Consider the following 21,540-nt stretch of genomic DNA (forward strand, 5'->3'; position numbering starts at 1 on the left):
GGGCTCCCGGCATCTCCCCTCCGCCCCCGCCGCGTACCCCCAGGGCCTCTCCGCGGCGTGTCCGCGGGGCTGGGTTGCGCTTCCTCACAGCACGGGGGCCCCGGCGCAGGCCGACCACGCACGTGTGCGAAAGAGCCCAGGCGAGCGTCCCGGCGAAGCGGGCGGAAGCTGAGCGCCACTCGCTGCGACGCCCCCTGCCCCCTGGTGGCCGCGCTCTGTGTAATCGCCTCCCCTCGAGGTTGGCGGCAACTGTGACTCGATCCCAACCAATCAAATTGGCCAAGGGGATGGGATGTCGCCCCCGTGATGATGTTCTGAGAGGCGGCGACGGTGAAAGGGGTTTCAGATGTAATTAAGGTCCCTCATCAGTTAACTCTGAGTGGGCCCGACCTAATCATACGACCCTCAAAAAGCAGCCTCGGTCTTCCCTGCAGTGAGAGAATCCAAACAGCAGAGTCCCCCCAACCCCGCCGCTAATGGGCTAAATCATCCCACCCCATTCCTACGCCAGAGCCCTAACCCCAGTACCTCAGAATGGGACTGTGCTGGGAGACAGGACTTTCAAAGCAGGGACCATGTTAAAAGCAGACTGCGAGGGCGGGCCCTGATCCAGTCCGACTGGTGTCCTTCTAAGAAGAGGAGGGAGAGACACCAGGGAAGGGTGCAGGCCGTGGAAGCCCGTGTGAGGACACGTGAGCAGAGGCCATCTGCAAACCCCGGAGAAAGGCCTCCCAGAAAGCCAGACCTGCCAACGCCCTGATCACAGGTTTTCAGCCTCCAGAACTGTGAGAAAATGAATGTCTGTTGTTTAAGCCACCCTGTCTGCGATATTTTGTTATGGCAACCCTAGTCTTGCCTTGAAGAAGTCAGCTGCTGTGAATCGTACAGGCCCAAGAAAATGGATTCTGCCAAAAGCCTGAGGGAGCTTGAAAGCGGATTCTTCTTAGCTGAGACTTTAGATAAGAACACAGTCCAGACAACACCTTGATTCCGTCCTTGGGAGATCCTGAGCCACGAATTCAGCTAAGCTGTGCCCGGACTTCTGACCCACAGAAAGTATGAGATACTGAGCTTTGCGGTCATTTGTCATGCCACACAGAAACCTAGTACATCTGTAATGATCCAGCTTTGGAACTCACAACACCACTTCTGCCGCATTTTATTGGTTACGAGTGAGCCACGGGCCCACTCAAGTTCTAGCATTGGGATGGGAGATGTTGCTATGGCCAAATTTGGAAAATACAGCCTGTGACACCTGCATAATTGAATTTTAATTTGTGGCTCATATTTGAAACTGCAGCTGGTTTTCTGCGTCTACATCATCTTAATTTACACCACATGTTTCCTCCGATAGGTCTTCACATGGGCTTCTTCGGAGGCCTATTTGGGTCCCTCTAAGGGATGTCTCCCTGTCCCTTTGAGGAGCCCCCAGAGTACCAATACCAACACAATGTATAAAACAGCCTTTTCCAAACACGCCCTCCACATGTGATGACTATTCATTCAGGCATTTTCACATGATGCTTTAATAAATAGAAACATTTATTTATTCGTGTAGATTTTCTTTCATCACACCTTTGCTCCTGGCGGCTGGTTCCACTGATCAAGCCTGCAAAAGCACAAGGGTGATTGACAACTGGAAGTGTGTATCTCAGCCCCTTGTAAAGCAGCCCCTGAAACAGGTGCATTCAGCCAGTTCTCAGGGGTGTACCTGTTCTTAGAAGCCCCCAGTCTGGACCTGCACTATTCCTGGGAGCCTAACAGGAAAACCAGAGTCAAGATCCCTGGCCCAGGCTGGAAAGGCCGAAGCACCCTTGGCGCTCCAACAGCCATGACACTCTCGTATGCCCTCAGCTAAGAAGGACCTTGGAGGACATTTGAGCCAACCAGACATCTGGTGCTCAGTTCCCTTCTACAACATCCCCACCTAGTGGATCTGCCAGAGTGCTTCTCCAGTGGGGATCATCATAATTCCCAATTGCCCCAGGGAAGGAAAGGGTAGGTTTCATCCAGAAGAAAGACCATTAGTCAGCTGGAGTCTCTGCGCTGCCTTCCTTGACCTCTTTAGCAAGACAATGATCTCGACAGCCAGGCACTGTCAACAGACAAGGATTTCCTAAACTCCTTTAGTTTCATGACTACATTAGAGCGTGGCTGACTAAATCATAGAGTTTTACCACAAGACAGAGGGGAAAGGAGCCATGGGTATGCAGAGGAAATGGCAAGAATATTCCTTCTACGCCAGGAGACTGTGGGAAGAAGAGGAGAGAGGTAGGAGAATCAGAGAGGGACCCGCTGAGGCTCTTGATCCAGATGTCCAGGGGAGGGCCAAGAACTCTGCAGAGCCAGGGACATGCTTCCCCATGAGTCCCCAGCAGAAGCTCCAGATGTCTAGGAAAAGCCACCAAGTGGCCTCTTTCAACATGGCACAACGTGGGGGCAATAACTATGGCAGACTCAGCACTTCTGGACACAAGGGACTTTGCTTACGCACCCTGGTGAGGAGACCTGGAGATGCTGAGATGGCTGGTAGAGTGGCCTGCCAGGGGACAAAAAGGCCACTGCAGGTAAGTTCCCAAGACTGAGGCAAATGGCCAAGATCCAGTGATGGGTCCTGGCCAACAACAACATACCAACAGGTATCGATCGCCTACTAAATGTAAGGCCTTTCTAAGTGCTTTCCATTTATTAGCTCATATTTAATCTTTGAATTAGTTTTGTGAGGTAGGTATTATCATGATCCCCATTTTTCAGATGAGGAAACTGAGCAAGAATCAACCAGACTCAGTGGTCCCAAGGTCAGAAACCAAGCTAGTGCAGGGCAGAAGACAAGGAATATCCAGAAGATTCTATATGTGTGTGAGGACTCTTTCCTTTCCCATTGCCACTCCCACAAGGACCCTGGAAAGTTCTCCTGAAGGAGAAGCTGAAGAGTGTGGAAATATGAAAAGGTGAGGATTTTTGCATGTTCGAGAGGAGCGTGAGTAGATGTGTGACTTGACTTCATTTCGTAGCTTGACCTATCCAAGGCGCTCTGTGGTCTGCACCAGAGTCAGCTCTGGGTTTGAATCCAGCTGAACTACTCACTTGCTGTTTGACTCTGAACAATTTGGTTAACCCTTGAGGGCTTCATTTTCTCCGTGTGAAAAATGATAATAATGGGTGTAGATTACTTAGAGCAGAGGCCAGCACGCATTTTCTATGAAAGGCTAGAGAGTAAATATTTTAGGCTTTGAAGGTCATAGGATCCCTGTTGCACCCGCTCAACGCTGCTCTTCGGGTACGAAAGCAGCCACAATGCAAGAAAGGATGAGCGTGACCGAGTTCCAGTAATACCTATTTACAAAGCAGACAGAGAACTAGACTAGGCCCAACAGCCGTAGTATGCTGACCCTTGGGTTGAGTACAGGCTACACAGTGACAAAGACACCCCAAAATATAGTGTCTTAAATAAGACAGGAGTTTATTTCTCTCCCCTGTCCACAATCTAGAAGTGAGGGGTCCAGGCTGCTAGGGCATCTCTGCTGCACGTGACATTCAGGATCCAGGTTCTTTCTCTCTTTTGTTCTTCCACGCCTAAGGAGCATTCGAGGAACAGCGAGAGCAAGGCTGGAGTCAGGAGAGGAGGTCAGAGATAGTGTGTGTGTGTGTGTATGTGTGTGTGTGTATGTGTGCGTGTGTCAGAGAAACAGAAAGAAACAAAGACAGAGAGTAGTTTAGGTTCTTATAGGCCATTGTAGAAATTTGGCTTTTGCTCTGCGAATGATGGGGAGCCCTGACTTTCCCCCGAGCCACGTGCTCCGACTTACATTCTAACAAAATCCCTGCACCCACCAAGTGCAGAACAGACAGGGCGAGGCAGGGAGGCAGCAGGGGCCCAGTGAGGTGACCACCGCAATAACAAAGGCAAGAGAACACAGTGACTTCCATGAGGGTGGACATGGTCAGATTTTGAACATATTTTGAAATGCAAATGTGCTTTTATTTTATTTTTTCTGCCGAGAAGGTTCAGCTTATCGAAATTGATTCCCCAAAAAACTATGAGTCAGTGTGTAGGCCAGTCACATCTGAGATATGACCAAAGGCCTCTGGGAACCATGTAATTTCTGAGTTTCACAGTAAATAGCTCCACATGAGCACGAACATGTGTCTTTTGTTAGACACCGAATATCCAGTGCTTGGCACAGTGTGCAGCTCATAGCAGGCCCTTAACCAATATCTGGGGAGGGAAGGGAGGGAAGGAGGGAGGAACGAAGGGAATTTCTCCAATAAAATGCAAAAATGCAAGAAAGTACACGTACAGCAATTAACACAGAGTCTGCCATAAACTAAACCTTTGTGTTACCTTCATAAAGGTGCACACAGTTCCTACCGCGTAGAGAACAAGAGCACCAAGTTGAGACAGAGGTGTTGGCACAGGCTGGCCCAGCCCCACCCAGGCCACAGCCTCACAGGTCCCCTAGCTGTGATTCCATAAATCACAAGGTCATGGGGTTTCACAGTGTTGATTACTTGGAACTGAGATGGTTAAAGCTGCGATTCCAAGGTGGCGCCATGTTCATCGCCTTCCACTGGAAAGGCAAAGCACAAGCAGGAAATTGCTAGGTCACCACCCTTAGGCCAGACATGTCACCTCTGGACCTCACCTTCCTATCTGGAATACGAGGGGGTTGAAAGAAAGGCTGCAAAGGATTTCAGGCCCTCGTGAGCCATGATTCCAGACTCAGCCCTGGTCCCCATGTCCTGGACACCAGAGAGAGTAGCTGGCTAGTGGCACAAGAGAGGGGCCCACATCAGGTGGATGAGGGTGATGAGCAGAAAAGACAGGTCTCAGGGAGCCGTTAGTCAAGGACTACCTGTCCAGCTTCTCATGTCACCCATGCAGCAAAACAGAGCCCCTCTGCCCCATTACCCTATGCACATTCTTTACTTGGAATGGGATTACAGAAAAAGCATGGACTTTGGAGTCTAATACATCAGGATCAGCACTTGGCACCTACGAAGCTATGGCTTTTCGTGAATTTGAAGATCGAAATGGGAGCATAGCACAGTGGATAAAAGTACACCCTCTGGTGCCAGAGTTTCTTGGGTTCAAATCTGAGCTCCTCTACCTGCTGGCTGTGTGACTCCAGACAAGTTCCCTAACCTCTCTGTGCCTTTGTTGATTCATCTGTAAAATGGGGGTAATGATTGGGCCTGCCTCACAGAGTTTGTGAGGACTAACTGAGATAACAGGTATAGAGCCTTCAGAATAGCACCTGGCACTGGACAAGGGCCATGTAGGGGTTAAAAATTATAATTATTTTCTGTGTCACCTTGGGCAAGCCACATGAGCTATCTGGGTCTCAGCTTCTTCATCTGTAAAAGGAGATAATAATATTGACCTTGCCCATCGGTTATGAGGATTGGCTGCAAAACTTTACATAAGGTATAAACTACATAAATATATAAACTAAGATGACCATGGGGTCACTCTTCCTGGCTGCCCTCTGAGCATCTTGAAGACAGTGCAGTGCAGTGGTTAAACATGTGGGTTCTGGATGAGGGTTGCCAGATTTAGAATTTACAGGATGCTCTATTAAATTTGAATTCAGAAAAACAAAAAAAATCATTTTTTAGCATGAGTATGTGCCATGCAATATTTGGGACATCCTTAACTAAAACAAAATTTGTTGTTCATCTGAAATTCAAATTTAAATGGCCATCCTGCATTTTATCTGACGACCCTATTCTGGAGGTGAACTCGTTTGTGTTCCAGGTCTTATTGGCTGTGCAAACTTGAACTAATTACCTAAGCAGTCTGGGCCATGATTTCCTAGCTTTGCCACTTTTTAACTGTGTTATCCAGGGAAGCGCTCAACATCTTTGGTGCCTCCATTTTCTCATCTGTAAAATGGGGATATGAGACTGCCTGCATCATAGAACGGTCATGAGAACACATGAGTTAAGGCATGTAACGCTCTTTGTCTAGTGCCTGGCACCCAACAAATACCAACCATTCATTCAATCTGCATCCTTTCAGCAAATATCGAGGAACCCTTTTGGGCTAGGAGTGCTGGGGAAACAGTGGTGACCCACACAGACACAGCCTCGGAAATGAGAGCCTCCTCCTGCCGTGGCCTCCCATCCCACCCTCAGCTTCAGTGGCTACAGAAAATTGAATGTCAATTTCACGTCTTTAATTTGCTAACAGCTCAGCGAGCATTTGTTTGAACTCACCTATTTTTCCTTTACAAATGCCCACTTTTCCCTTCCTGTAGACCGTCATGACTATAAATCATGGTCTATGATTCCATGCTTAGAAAGAGCCAGGGCTACAGCCTACCATTGGAGGGTTTTACCGGGTTATTTATTGCGACAGAAAATGCAAATGTGTTGGAAGTAAACATAAGGGGAAAAGCTACTTCAGCAGCATGTGTGGAACGTAAATGCAGATGGAAACGGGGGTGTGGAGTGGCATTTTTAGTAAGTAGAGCAGATACTCCACTTTGCTGAAAATATGAAACACCAGAAAATTCTCCTGACTTTCGATGTTACTGAAAGAAATCTAAAGTTGACCTGCTTCCTCTTGCAGGACCCCGGAATGACATTATATTTGGCAATAGTTGGTGCTGTTGAATGTGAAAAGCTGATAAAATAGCAAATAAAAACCCAGAAAGGGAATGTCTGGGAGAACAGAGCTTCACCGAACTACATCAACCCTTCTCATCACCTGCACTGCAGAAAGATCCTCCCAGTGCTGCCAAGTTTCCTTTTACTTGTCTGTTTCATACCAAAAAGATTTTTTCCAAGTGGTTAAAAATATTTTTTCCTGGTCTCTGTGAATAACTTGCAAATAGAATTAGGAAGCAGGAAGCCCGAGCTCCCCAGATCCACTCAGGGACAAAGAAGCATTGCCTTGTTCTCAGTAGCTGATGTTAGAGGGAAAAGGCTTGTTTCCACTCCTGATGTTTCCTCCCACGCGGAGGGAGCCCCAGGAGCACAATACTCCCGCGCCAATCTGCGAGCCTGTCCCTGGTGGGATGTCCTAACAGGATGGGTGAGCTAGGACCGAGAAACTGGGCCCACTAAAGCCAATCTCGCCCTCTCCCTCTCATCCGCCTGTCGAGTTCAGATGTTCCCTCTGCTCCTCTGTGCTGCAGGTCTGTTACCAGGTTTGTCAAAATATCTGTTTTGGGGTCAGCATTAGGAAACCCACTTGCCTGCAGATAATAAGTCGCAGTCTGCAAGCTTTGTCACACTTTAACTGTGTGACCCGGGGAAGCTCTCAACCTCTTTGTGCCTCCATCAGTAATAAAGGTGCTATTCTGGCAGTTTCCCTGTGTCTCAAGAGTTGCAATATTCAGACAGAGAACCAGGGCTTGTGACAGGGCTACAATAAACCACAGGAGGAGACAGATGACTCTGAGATATCATAGATGGTCTTCAGAGCATCTTCATCTTCCTCAGAGTCAGACACAACCCGCAAAACACAGGCAGGAAGACCTCATTGTCACAAAGAAATCTCAGCAGTGGTTAAGGAAATTAAGGTGATTACATTCCTCTTTGACAGTCAATCTCAGTCTAGACTTTGCTGAGATGCCTTCAAGAAATCTCCTCTGACTTTTTAGCTAAGTTGATCACTTCCCTCTTTTGATTTTAATTCAGCTGTTTTGCTCACCTGGGCACAAATTATGTGTGGAAATGGCATCTCTCCGTTAAACAATGTGGGAGCGTATGTGTGGCATGGTGTGGTGTGGTATATGTATGTGTTGGTTCTTAAACTTTCTCAAATTAATGGATTCATTTGGCAGCAACTTCATTCCTATAAGCGAGTGAAATGGTGATGTATTAGTTATGCCTTACTGCGTAACAGATTACTCCAAACTCAGCAGCTTAAAAAGTAAATGCTTATTGTCTCACATAGTTTCTATGGATCAGGAATCCAGGGGTAGCTTAGTAGCAGCACAGGTTTCTCAGGAAGTTGTACTCACGACGTTGGCCAGATCTGGGGTCATCCAAAGGGTCGACTGGGGTTGACAGAGCCACTTCCAAGACAGTTCACTCTCGTGGTGCTGGCTGTCGATAGGAGGCTCAGTTCCTCCCATGTGGTCCCTCACAGGCTGCTTGAGTGTCTTCACAACATGGCGGCTGGCCTCCGAGTAAGCAAGCCAAGACCTCTTCTGGGGAAGCTCACACCAACACTTTGGCCGTGTTTTACTCCTTGGAAGCAAGTCACTATGTACAGCTCACAGGGAATCAGGCCCCACTTCTTGAAGGCAGGAGCATCAAAGAATTTGCCAGCATATTTTAAAACCACCACAGGTAACATGGCGCAGAAAGATAGGAGCGGAGGCAGAAGAATGTTAAAATTTACAGAATTTACAATAGAAAGAATAAAATATATTCATGTTTGAAAATTGGTAGCTTCTTCCCCTCTGCCCAGGAAACTGATGCAGAGAAATGGGGCAGAGGCCGGACAATGGTGTGTGACAAAAGGGGAGTTTCATCCAAGAGCGTAGAGCAGGGACGGGGGGTGGCTGCTGGTTGTGGGTGGCGGGAGATCAAGAGGCTTGGGGGACTGGATTTCAGAAGCAGCATGTGGACGGTTATGAACAGGCTTTCCTCTTCTCGCAGGGACACAGTGCAGGTCAGAATTAGTTGTATGACTATTTGGTTTGGGGGCCGTTGCAGTGAGTGCCGCACGGTGGTGAGACGGGATCACATGGATCAGGTTATTTATTCAGGTTACATTCACATTCTCTGAGAATTTCCACCCCATGTAAAATGGCGAGAAAGCACTATTTTTAAAGCTTCTTAAATGCTTTCGTGTCTTTCTTAAGACTTTTGTATTCTCAGTACTAGCACAGCATGCTCACATAGTGGGTACTCAAAATTAGCAGAATAGACTCAAGTAAAAAAGTTAATTTGGATTTTCATGTGAGTTATGAGCCAAAATGCTGTGATCCAAAGGGACAGGAAGATGATGTAAACCTGAAATAAAAATATTTGGGGGTGGCAATGTGTCTAGAATTCTTAGATGAGTTAAGAGAAACAAATGCAAGAAACTAGGAGTAAATCACGGCAGGATGAGCAGGGTTAAGCCTGGCCCAGGACGAGCCTCAAGAGTGCTGCTTTCTCCTGAGGCCCCAGCCCTACTTTCGTACGCTCTGCAGCCCACACTACCCTTGAAAGCAAACAGGGAGATGGCAGAACTGCTGGGCTGGCAACACAACCTGGAATCTTTCAGCGCTACAATCGGAGGTGCTGATCAGAGCTCTGCGTCACTTCTCGGGGTGATGGATGGTATGAGGTAAGGCACAGAGAACCGGACTTGTTTCTCTTTCCCCCAAACAACTGTTTCATGGAAGATGAAGAGAACTTAGCTCTACTTTCTCTCTTGGTTTTTCGCAGACTCACTGGCGTAGACACCTAAAGATGTATGCGGGAGCATGCTTTTTGGGGCCTTCATACAGATTCCAGCAAGTGCTAAGAATTTTGGGGTAGCATTTCCATGACTGTCGGCCTCTCTTCCTGTGTTGCATTGGTTTGCTGTCTGGCTGAAGGCAGGAGCAGGAAGAGCGCACAGTCAGCAAGACACTGCCTGGAGCAGAAGCCAGGAAGGAGGGTTTGTCCAAGGCCTTCAGACTCAGCTCTGCTACCAATTTGTCGGAAAAAAATCATTTGTGCCAATTATACCCTGGTTAGTAAAGGGTTGTCCTGTCTGGGATGCAAGTACAGAAGCCAATTGCAAGGACAGGTGATCAATGAAGGTGACACATTACTTATGCCTCCAATTCTTCTCGGTCCTCAATTTGCTTTCTGAGAAACAGAGAAAATAAATGTACTTGCCTTGCTAATGGGTATGTGGTCAAGACTGGGCAATTTACACAGAGCACGTTAGTTCCAAGATGAAATGCACTGAGATATTAGGATTAGTCTCTGCTTTAATGAGTTTTTGACTTGCAGGTTTGAAAAAATTTTGTTCTTTTCTGCACTTCTCCACAAACACAAAACAATGACTTAATGGTAAAACAACAATGAAAAGAAACAAAGCCCTTCTCCTGTCTATGCTGGTCAAAAGGGTACTTCCCCTGGCCTGCAATAATCTTTTCTCCCATGAAGTTATTATCTGTATTCACAGCTCACATTCCACTGAAATGCACGGGGTCCAGGTAAATGGGTGCTTATGCTTAGTGTCTACTCTGATCAGCTGGGCATCCATGCTCTTTGGTTGGTGCCTGTGTGTGTGTCCACACACCTTAGGGTGACTCCCCCCAGCCCCCTGAATCATGTTCTTGTATAATCCCTTCCCCTCGAGGGCAGAACTTGTGACCTGCTTCAAACCAGTAGGACAGGGCAAAGGTGATGGGACACCTGGTTATCACTGCTAACTGTTTGATTCCTTGCACAGTCACGCATTATTTTGTAATGCAGAATTTTACCTCGACCCTGTGTTGTTGACTATAGCTTCAGGTGCCTATGAATTTCCCTCTTAACTAGATTTTAAGTCTTACGAGAGCAAGAACTCCATTCTTGAACATTTTAAAAAGCCTCACGGCATATCAAAGTACTTGGCACACAGTAAGTATATGTGATTTGAGTTTTTGACTCTTCATTTGTCCAACTAAACCAAATGAGTCTTAGATTAAGACACACGCAGCAAACACTGCACACCTACTATGTGCCAGGTTAGATCCCAGACATGCAGAGAACAAGTCAAAAGTCCCGCCCTCCAGGAGTTCATGGTTCAACCAACCAATGGGGTCAGGTCCTACAATCTCACCTCCTTCTTACCATATAGAATCAGAAGACACCCAAAGAGTACTAGTTCTTTGTCAGTCTATCAGGATTATAATTCCACAAATGAGGTAGAGGTGTAACTGTAAAGTTCTTCAGTGAGTGTATAGTGACTTCTTAGTTTGCAAGTAGAAGCAGTAGAAGACCCTGGTGGTTGCCATCTGCCATTTAAGCAGGGAATGAGCCCCAAAAACACTGCTGTCCCTCAGTTGCCCAGCATGGTGTCCCTTCAAATCTGCGACTCACGTGGGCATATCTATATTCAAGCAAACCAGAGATCAAAGCTACATGAGGCACAAAGCACTTTTTATTTATAGGCTTACAGAATGTATCGAATTAGAGGCATATCATTTGTTAACTCTATTTACCAAAAAGAGCTAAATATACATACAGCCTAAAATGCATCCATTGTAGTCTGCATATGGCAAAACTTGCTTCCACATACATATAAACTATTCTTATTTTACCTAAGTTATGCATTTAAAATACATAAAAATGGTACCAAATGACATACTGGCCTATTTTGTCACAATTCTTACACATTCCTCATAGTCAAAGGGATTAATAGGGAATGCATAGTTTCCTTACTAGAAAAAAAGTAGATTTTGATACAAACAATGAGATACAGTAAGGGTAAGAGTGCCTTGGTTAGGTGTCAGTAGCTTTACAATAAAATTCTTATTCAACTAGCATTACAATTGGTTCTTTTCATTAACAATTGGGATGCTGTTCATTTGCCTGGTCGTTCTACCTTCTGCTTGCCTGGCTGAGGCAGAGGAAATCAGTATCACTTTGTCTTTTCTTCCAGTTCATTTCTACTTTACCCAGTTTCCTCCAGGCCATCTGTCCCGCTTTTCTGCCCATTCCCTTTCCTTGGCCCCCCAAATCTGGACCATCTTTCTCACTGCATCAGCAACTAGATCATTGTATTTCACTCCAGGAAGCTGTTGAACAGAATCTTTGGCCACTGCCTAATTAAAGAACTTTCTTTCGCAGCTGCAAACGAGGGGCCGATACCTCTGCAGAAGAGTCAGGAAGCCAGTTAAAGAGATTTTTCTTCCGGTGACATGCAGAGACACCCCTCCTGCAGATCCCTCATCTCTCTCTCATCATACCCCAGGCCGGAGAAATTTCCATCACGATTGCTCCAGGCAGCCAAACCTCTGGCATCCCACACTGATTTCTTTCCTAAAAATACACAGCTTCTCACTCCACGGGGAAGAAAACTGCAACACTGCCATTTCCAGTGTGCTCCCCAAAGGCTGATGACGGCCGGAGCAATTCATCATCACTCGTGCATTCGGGTTTTTAGTTTTTCCTTCACAGAACTCTTCTTGTTTATCTTCTAGACATTGTGACATGAACCAGATGCATGTCGACCTTAGCATCCCTCCTGTGGGGGTTGGGGAGGGGGAAAAACATTCGCGCCACCTAAAAATCCTCTCTAGAATAACAGAAAACTATCTGAAATTTCTGGAAGACTTTCCAAAGTGGGGCCTCGCATATAGTGGCAGTTCCAGAATGTTTGTTAATTGTTAAATGGACCGGTTGATTGAATGGTGTCTATTCGGCATGATTTTCCTTCTGGCTGTGTGTATTTTGTTGCACTTTTTATTTTATCTCAAGGTACTGCTATATTCAAAATCATGATAAAAATGGAAGTCTTTCTCTGGGAGGGTATAGCAGAGTGTCATATAAAGAAAATACAATGCCCGCTGATCAGAAAGAAAGTTCTAGAATGGCCACTCCCTACTGGATAACCATGGGCAGGCAATCCACTTAGATTTTGTGTCTATGTTCTTCTTTCTGAAATTAGAGTAATACCTGACTTCCAATAAACTGTAGAACTATTTATGAAAAAATGAGATGGACACCAATGTTCACTGAAAAAAATATAAAGCTTTGCTGAAACGCAAGGTGGGCTTATTATCCACCGCCTGAGAACATAGTGCTCTTCATATGTAAGGTCTGTTTTTTGAGTTTTGATAAGAGGCCTATTCCCTATGGAGTCTGGGGGCAAGTCCTCCCTTTACGGAAGGGCTGTATGGAGGGGGCAGTCCTGGAACCTAGGCAAAGGGATTATAAAGGAGAAACAAGGTGACCAGGTGCCACCCATGGGAGGTGGGCGGGAGGAAAGGAGCAAGAGCTGCCCTCACAGGCTGATCTCCACAGGGTACAGTCCACATGTTTCTCTGCCTTGCGCGTTTGCTGTTGTTTAGTTGGTTTTGTGTTTTATGTTATTACTGGAAGAAAGCCTCTTGCAGAATTTGTTTGAAACTTCAGGGATTCTTGGGCTGAAGCAGTAAGATTAATGGAGCAAACTTCCACTAACTCGTGCCAAGAACATCTACGTTCCTTTAGGAAGTTGGCCAGAACAAATTTCTCCTCCCACAGCACAGGCACTCTGTAGATTGCAGGCTTTACTCTTGTACAAAATCAAAAGAAGGAAGAGATGAAGGAAGGAAGGAAGGAAGGCAGGCAGGGACGGAGGGAGACCTGACTGCAGTTGAGTAGATCACCCACTTCTCACACCCCACCCATCACCTGTTTAGATCTTTCTTTCGCCCCCTTAAAACCCCACCTGGACTCAACAAATCCTCCCCTCCCAAGCTCAGCACCCTGTGCTTCCTGGTTTTCCAGATTCCAGGCACTGGTGAGCGGAGTGGTAAGAGCGGGCGGTCAGTCCCTAACTCACCCTCAGAGGCACAGCTGGGACCTTGGTACAGCTCTGCAGCGACAGCACTGTGAGAAGATGCCCCAGTTGCTTTCCCTAGAGGCAGCTGGAATCAGGAACATCACTTCGACCTGGCAAAGTGCTGGGATTGTCTAAATGTCTCCTACACTATTTGCCAAGTATCTTTTTCTGCCCAGGCTTATCTGAGGGGTTCCATGCTAGTGAAAGGATAGCTTGCCCATCTTTACAGCCAGAAGAACAGCAGAGTTTTCTCGTTTCAGCCTCCAATGTGGGGATCTGGGCATTTGTAGTCTGTTCAAATAAACCAAGAAGGTGAAAGACTGCAGAAGAGTGATTTATGCTTTTAAAATGAAAACAAACCACTTTTCTCCTGTTTGCTCCATATTTAGTAGAAGTTTCAAGCAACAACACTAGTATGTGTGGGTGAGTTAGTTTATTAAAATCCCCGGTTTCCTAAGCTGGAAGCCTCAGCCTGCAGTCCCGGAATATACCCAAAACATCAATGCAGCCTTCTCTGAGTGCTATTTATATTGCCTCAGTCTGCATTGCTTAAATCAGGAAACAAACACATTCATATTTGTGGCAAAACATCTACCTACTCATGACATGGCAAATAATCATTAAAAAATAATAATACAGTACAACATGATTGTGCCACTTTCATGGCTAGAAGTGAAGTTGTAGGGTTACTCTTTCAGAGCTACCCCTAAAAGCATTCACTTCTTATTCTCTGAAGAGAACCAGCTACCCGGGCAGAACATTCACTAGGAACCTTCCACTCGACTGGATTCCACGAGCTCCTCTGTTGTCTGTGGCAAAAAGGCACAATTTGAAATAGGCCACCTGGTCCCCACCTAGTTTGTGGGCTTCAGCTTATCTGGCCCCATAGTTGGTCCCTACTGATCAGCCTGAGGTCCCCAGCCTGTATAGGATGACCCCGCTGCCAACATGTGGCCCTTGTGGGTGTGGGGTCCTGGGGGGAGGAGGGTTCCTTTGCTAAAGTACTGGGAGGAGAAGGAGTGTTACTATCATGAGTATCCGGGTTGCGATCTGGTGTCTGCAGCACCTTCAGTAGGGCTACACTAGCAGCAGAAATAGAAGCAACTCAACAAAACACGACTGTTATGTGATTAGGGAGGTAGGCAGATGGGCAGGTAGGGAAGTTGGTATTCAATTACTTGAAATATTAAGTTGTCCAGAGGGCAAAGACATGCATAAATCAAAGAGCCACCTCCAGGTTTCAAAGCACATGAAGACCTATGGAAAGTCCCTTTGACTCCATAAAATCTCACTTCAAAAATTCCACAGAATGCTCATCAGATGGAAATACCTGTTTCATCCCTCTACAGGATGGAACAAAAAGCATCATTCAGTCTTTGGCCTGTCTGCTGGTTACCCACAAACTCAAAGGACGGGTTCGGAGAAGCAGATGAGTCCTGAAGAGCATCAAACAAGCCTTATTGCTCCAGCCACCACGAGGGTCAGCTTTGAACCAGAAGAAAGAGAGAAAACTCCTTTGTCTCACTCCTGAGCCCTCATCCCGTGCTGGGCCTAGACATGTGTCACCAGGATGTTTTCTTTGTGGCAGAGGAAGCAATGTCAAACATTAAATCGTTAACATACCCATGACAAGCATCCATGCTGGCCAACAAAATAGCCAAGGTTCTGCTATTAAGGAGGATTCGGGGGGCTGGGCATTACTTTCAGGAAACTAGGATGGCTCAAAATAGCACTGCTGAGTGGTAGAAGATTTTTAAACTAATCATCAGCAAATCTTTTCAGCTGACTTTGGCTTTAAGCATTCCTACCAAAAGACTGCTAAAATGGAATGAGAAGGGCCCATAGTTTGTTTGGTTGGCTTTTTATTTCGTTATAAGAGCCGTTCCATCTTACCCAATTTTCTCCTTCCTCATTAAAAAGAAAAAAAAGAGGAAAAGAAAAAGCACATTACTTTCCTAGATGGCAAGAGTAAATGCTATACTCTTTTCTCAGAAATTACAGGCTTTAAGATGTCTTTTTAAATGGCAGAAGGGGCATGTCATGCAGTTAGCCAATAAATGCAATTCCTGATTAAAATGTGAGTTCTTAAAGTTGGAAAACTTCTAACTATTTCCCCAGTGCATTTTTAATCTCAGAGCGCTGAGACTGGCTTTTGTTTAGTTGTTTATTTTTCTTCTTGGTCCTCTCTTATGAGGGCTAATGCTACATGTCTTTTAAATTCACCCACCACATCTTCACAAACTTAAGTCAACAATGATATGTTCGAAAATCTTTGTTTTCCCTTTAAAACTGGACGCAAAAAAGAAATCTCTCCTGTCGGTGGAGACGGCTGTGAAAGAACGAGGCGCCTGCACATAAATCTCCTTAAACTTTTTGAACAGCTGCTTCTCTCTATCCCACTGGTAGATCTGGGAGAACGTATAGTCGCTCCCCAGGGCCAGGTAGTGATTATCTTTGAAAGAAAAGGGCTGTAGGGTCATGGCCCCCCGGGATGGAAGAGCCTGGATCTCCACAAACTGCTTACTGTTCCACTTCATGACCCTGGAGTCCCCGATGAAGCGAGTCAGGGAGAGGTAGAGGGCGTTCTGCATCCGGAAGCTCTTCACGGCCAGCACGTCCTCCATGTTGGGGATGTCGCCGTGGGGGACAAACTTCTTAGAGCTTTTATTCCACTGGAGGATGATGGGAACCTGGGAGCGGCTGGACAGGATTAGATGCGATTTTCCATCTATATCCACAAACTCTGCGTCCGTGTCCCTGAACCACTCGTGCAGGGACTGGTAAGAGTAGAATCCTTTGCTGTTCCATTTATAAACTGTGGACAGACCCGCTTTAGAGCTGTCTGCGATGACGAAGAACGTCTCGTCGTCGATCTGAAACAGCTCGATGTCGTTGGGCTTGGAAATGCGAGAGACTTCTATGTCTTGGAATTTGACAAACTTGGTCCAGTTCTCGTCGTATTTGTAAATGTGAGAGCCGCCGAAGAGCTGGGCCACCACCACAAAGACCTGGCTGTCGATGAGGATGGCCTTACAGCCCACGATGGACTGACCTGTGCTCCAAAACAAAAAAGAGGGGATTAGTGCAGCTACAGTTAAAAATGCACCTTGATAGTGAAGTTGGAAGCCTTGTGCCCGGCTGGCGGGAATGTAAAATGGTGCAGCCACTATGGGAAACAGTATGGTGGCTCCTTGGAAAATTAAGCATGGAATTACCATTTGATCCAGCAACTCCACCCCTTGGTATATACCCAGAAGAACTGAAAACAGGGACTCTAAGAGGTATCTATACACCCAGTGCTATAGAATGAATGTTTGTAGCCTCCAAACTAATACATTGAAACCTAATCTCCAATGTGATAGTATTCGGAGGTGAGGCCCTTGGGAGGAGATTAGGTCATGGAGGCAGAACCCTTGGGAATGGGATTAGTGCCCTTATAAAGAGACCCCAGAAAGCTCCCTCTGCCCTGCCACCACATGAGGACACAGCAAAAGATGGCTAGCTGTGAAGTGGGCCCTCACCACACACCAGATCTGCTGATGTGGCCTTCCCAGCCTCCAGTCAAACCATGAGAAGTAGATTTCTGTCACTTATAAGCCACCGCGGCTATAGTATTCGTTACAGCAGCCTGAACAGACCAAGACACCCACATGCACAGCATTGTTGCTCACGATAGCCGAAAGGCGGAAGCAACCCAAGTTGCATCGGTGGATGAGTAGATAAACGAAATGTGGCATATACATATAACAGAATATTATTCAGCTCTAGAAAGGAAGGAAACTCTGACACATGCTACAACATGGATGGACCGTAAGGACATCATGCTAAGTGAAATATGCCAGTCACGAAAGGACAAATACTATATGATTCCACTGACATGAGGTACCTAGAGTAGTCAGAGACATAGAGGCGGAAAGTAAAGGGATGGTGTCAGGCGCCAGGGCAGAGGGCGATGAGGAGCTGGTGTTTATAAGTGCAGAGTTTCAGTTTTTCAAGATGCAAAGAGTTCTGGAGGTTGGTTGCACAACAGTGTGACTGTCCCTGAAACTACTAACCAGAACACTTAAAAATGGATAAGATGGTAAATTTTATGTTATGTATTGTATTTCCACAATTAAAATTTTTTTTTTTTTTTTTTTTTGAGACAGAGTCTCACTTTGTTGCCCGGGCTAGAGTGCCGTGGTGTCAGCCTAGCTCACAGCAACCTCAAACTCCTGGGCTCAAGCGATCCTCCTGCCTCAGCCTCCTGAGTAGCCGGGACTACAGGCATGCGCCACCATGCCCAGCTAATTTTCTATATATATATATTTTTAGTTGTCCAGATCATTTCTTTCTATTTTTTAGTAGAGACGGGGTCTCGCTCTTGCTCAGACTGGTCTCAAACTCCTGATCTTGAGCGATCCACCCGCTTCGGCCTCCCAGAGTGCTAGGATTACAGGCGTGAGCCACAGTGTCTGGCCCACAATTAAAATTTTTTAAAAAATCTTTGTAAAATGTGCTTCCATAGAAACGAGTATGTGAGGTCATCGGGGCCTCTGGAGTCTTCATTCAAGGTGGGCATACGATTCAGGAAGTTCACTAACACGCCAAATGAATTGTCTTCATGCTATTTAAAAAAGTATGTTAATTAGCTCATTTAGCCATTCCACAATGTATACGTATCTCAAAACAATGTTATACATGGTAAGTATATACAGTCTTTATTTGTCAATTAAAAAATAAATTTAAAAAAATTTATATCCTAAAAAAAAAAACTATTTCCTGACTCCATATGTCAGAATGAGGCAATTAAATGGGCTTCTTTCCCTGCGGGGTAAGGGAAGGTTAAAAGGTAGGAGTCAGGTCTCACAGGCAAGAGAAAAAAATTCTGAGGACTCGCAAAGACTTTTGGACTCTTCTGATTCCAGAGCCAAGGGAAGCCAAATGCAGGGAGAACAGAGTAGTGTTAAACCTATGACCTCAACCAGGTGGCCTGGGGTTCAAACCCGGCCCCCACCTTGTAAGCTTTCTGACCCTGGGCTGGTTAACTCAACTCTCTGTGCTCAAGCTCCTCACCCATAAGAGGAGACTGATGACGCTACCAGCACTGACCTTACAGGTGACCAAAAAGACTAAATGAGATCATTCATGGCAAGTGTTTTTAGCACAGAGCACCTGCGTGTAGGAGATGGCTGATGATCAGTGGCTACCATTATTGGACAATCAAATCCATTGTCTTGATAATCAAAAGACCTCGACCCTTAGTATCTGTCCATAGCTGACCCTGTAGAAATATCTAGAGAAGGAGCAACCATCTGAATGATCTGGCTCAAGTGTCACAAAACTAGAACTTTACAGGGACAGGGGACCATTTTCCTCTCTGGCTCACCTCTTGCCATCCTCTCCCACCCTGTACCCAAGCCCGCCCCCAATCCCCCAATTCCAGAAGATCAACCAGCAAGCAAGGGGCCACCTACAAGACCACTGACCCTCAATCTAGGTCATTCAATTACAAGTTCATTCTTTCTTTTAATTTTCTGGATAATTTGAACCAAAGTGAATTTAGTCTATAAATTACAAGGATAATTACCCAACTTCTGTCCTGATGTTTAACTTTGGGGCCACACAGTGGGTGGTTTTCAGAATGGCATTTACTTTTCTCTTTTACTGTTCTGGCCTTCTTGCAAGAACTTAATCCCTTTCCTTTATTTACAACAAATTATTGCAATTTTTTCCCCTGAGGATAAAAATGTTAAATGTTCACCAAGACAAATTTTGAAAATAATAATAGGTAAAAGTTATAAAGTGTGTGCTTATGAAAAGGCACTATTCTAAGTACATGTATATACACACTTAATCCTCATAACATCCACGTCAGGCAGGTACTATTCTTATCATCATCATTCCCATTTTACAAAGGGTGAAATTGAGGCACAGAGAAGTTAAGTAATTTATATAAAGTCACAGAGCTAGCATATGGTAGAGCCTGGGATTTAAATCCAGGCAGTCCGGCTCCAGTCTACACTCCACCTCCAAAGAAAATAAAAATCACTTATACTACAAATGTAAACTAACACTTAATATCTTGATATATTTTTAAATCTTTAATCTATGTGTTAATACATATTCTAATATGCATTTTTTAAAAAATTGGGGCTTGTCCTATACATATGCTTTTTCTAACCGACTTTTTTTCACTTGACTCCTATAGTGTGAACGTTTTTCCATGTTATTGAATCTTTAACCACTTGATTTTTTTTTTTTTTTGAGACAGAGTCTCACTCAGTTGCCCCGGCTAGAGTGCCGTGGCATCAGCCTAGCTCACAGCAACCTCAAACTCCTGGGCTCAAGCAATCCTACTGCCTCAGCCTCCCGAGTAGCTGGGACTACAGGCATGTGCCACCATGCCCGGCTAATTTTTTTATATATGTATATTTTAGTTGTCCAGCTAATTTCTTTCTATTTTTTTAGTAGAGATGGGGGTCTCGCTCTTGCTCAGGCTGGTCTCAAACTCCCAAGCTCAAAGAATCCTCCAGCCTCGGCCTCCCAGAGTACTAGGATTACAGGCATGAGCCACCACGCCCGGCCTTGATTTCTTTTTATACTACACACTATTCCATGCACAGATGTACCACATTCTATTTGACTAGTCCCCTACTGTTGGACATTGCAGTTATTTCTAGTTTTTCCTTATTGTTAAATAACATACTTCCTTTAAAATGTTGTCAAATAACATGTTTTGATACCATCTGGCAGTGTTCTCAAACGTTAAGAATTGTTGGAGCAAATGTGCACATTTTTAAGGCTTTTGGGTTTTACCTGCCAAATAGCTCTTCAAAAGCCGCACGGATTTCCACGCTGCCAGTACTGAGAGTGCACACTCCTCATCCCCTGCCTGAGCCGCCTGGCTGCGGAGGCCCCTGCCACTCAGAGGCTTCCTAGAGTTCTGCCTGCTGCAGCCAAGGGACTGCATGAAACAGAAGGAATTCCTTTCTTGGACATGCTCTGTAACACTTCTCTCCTGGTAAACACTTTTAGCCTATGAAGTTGTTGGTGGCAGAGAGATCACTCTGCGTGTGTGTGTTTGTGTGTGTGTGTGTGTGTGTGTGTGTGTGTGTGTTAATGTAGGAGGAGGGATTACAGATTGGAACATGCCAGCATGCAGAAATCAAAATGCAAACAAACCAAACATGGGGACCTGAGAAGAGATGTAGAGAGAACTGGGGAAGGAGTGAACGTTAGGGTCAACACAGCCATGGGTTTCTCTCTCTCCCGTGGGGACAGCTGGACAGCTGGAGCTGCCCCTTTTCCACCATGGTTACCAGGGCTGCAAAGGAGGGTGTATATGGTTTGAGAAAATCCTGCCCCACCCTTGCCAACTCGGGATGGCCCCATGGCCAAACAAGATGACAAATGAGGCATGCATGGCCCCAGGAGAGGAGAATGGTCCATGTTTACCTGGTTCTTGTCCAGGGCAAGTGGTTCCAAGGGCTGTGCCCTTGCCAATCCACATGTGCTTCCTTCATGCCTGGCTCAATGCCAGCCATCAAGATACAGCCACTCTCCTTCTTCACCGAGCAGCCCCTCCTTCTGTAATCCCCCTTCCCCTGCCTCCCTCAGGCCAGGCTGCTGGTCCCTGTGTTCCCTATGCTATGCAGGTAATGGAAGTCAAAAAGTTAGGGTTGGTGGGGGAAGAAGGAGGGCTGCTCCTATTTTATGCCTGACTGAGAAAGTTAACAACTGGGGAGGAGCTACTGCCCGCCAGGCACGGTGCCGTTACACACACGTCACCCCCATTAAATCCTTACCGTATTCCCGGGTCCAATACCATACTGATCCCATTTCACAGATGAAATGGACATTCCTAAAATCCCCATTTCGTAGATGAAAGGGGCTCATGCAATGAAATAACTTGGCCAAGGTCACCAGCTAGTAAAAGCTGGAGCCGGGATGATCAAAACCCAGTTTGATGTCGGAGCTTGTAAGTTTAACTACCACGCTGCCGGAGCTCACTTCCTGGGCTCGGCTGCGAGAAGAGGAGCCAAGTGGGCCTCATGCCCAGCCTCAGAAGATTCAGGCTTGGAGGC

General features: G+C 46.0%; 1 protein-coding gene across 1 annotated transcript in view; it reads right to left on the reverse strand.

Annotated features, from left to right (window-relative positions):
* Positions 1-13,993: 13,993 nt before the first annotated feature.
* The window catches only part of LGI2 (leucine-rich repeat LGI family, member 2), a 29,068-nt gene continuing 21,521 nt past the window's right edge, over positions 13,994-21,540 (reverse strand). The window contains exon 8 of the mRNA XM_012664198.1: positions 13,994-16,526. Coding sequence (XP_012519652.1) covers positions 15,709-16,526 — 818 coding nt within the window. The 3' untranslated portion in view covers positions 13,994-15,708. The remainder of the gene's footprint in view (positions 16,527-21,540) is intronic.

Source organism: Propithecus coquereli, unplaced genomic scaffold (assembly GCF_000956105.1).
Source record: "Propithecus coquereli isolate 6110/MARCELLA unplaced genomic scaffold, Pcoq_1.0 Scaffold87, whole genome shotgun sequence".
Lineage (NCBI taxonomy): Eukaryota > Metazoa > Chordata > Mammalia > Primates > Indriidae > Propithecus > Propithecus coquereli.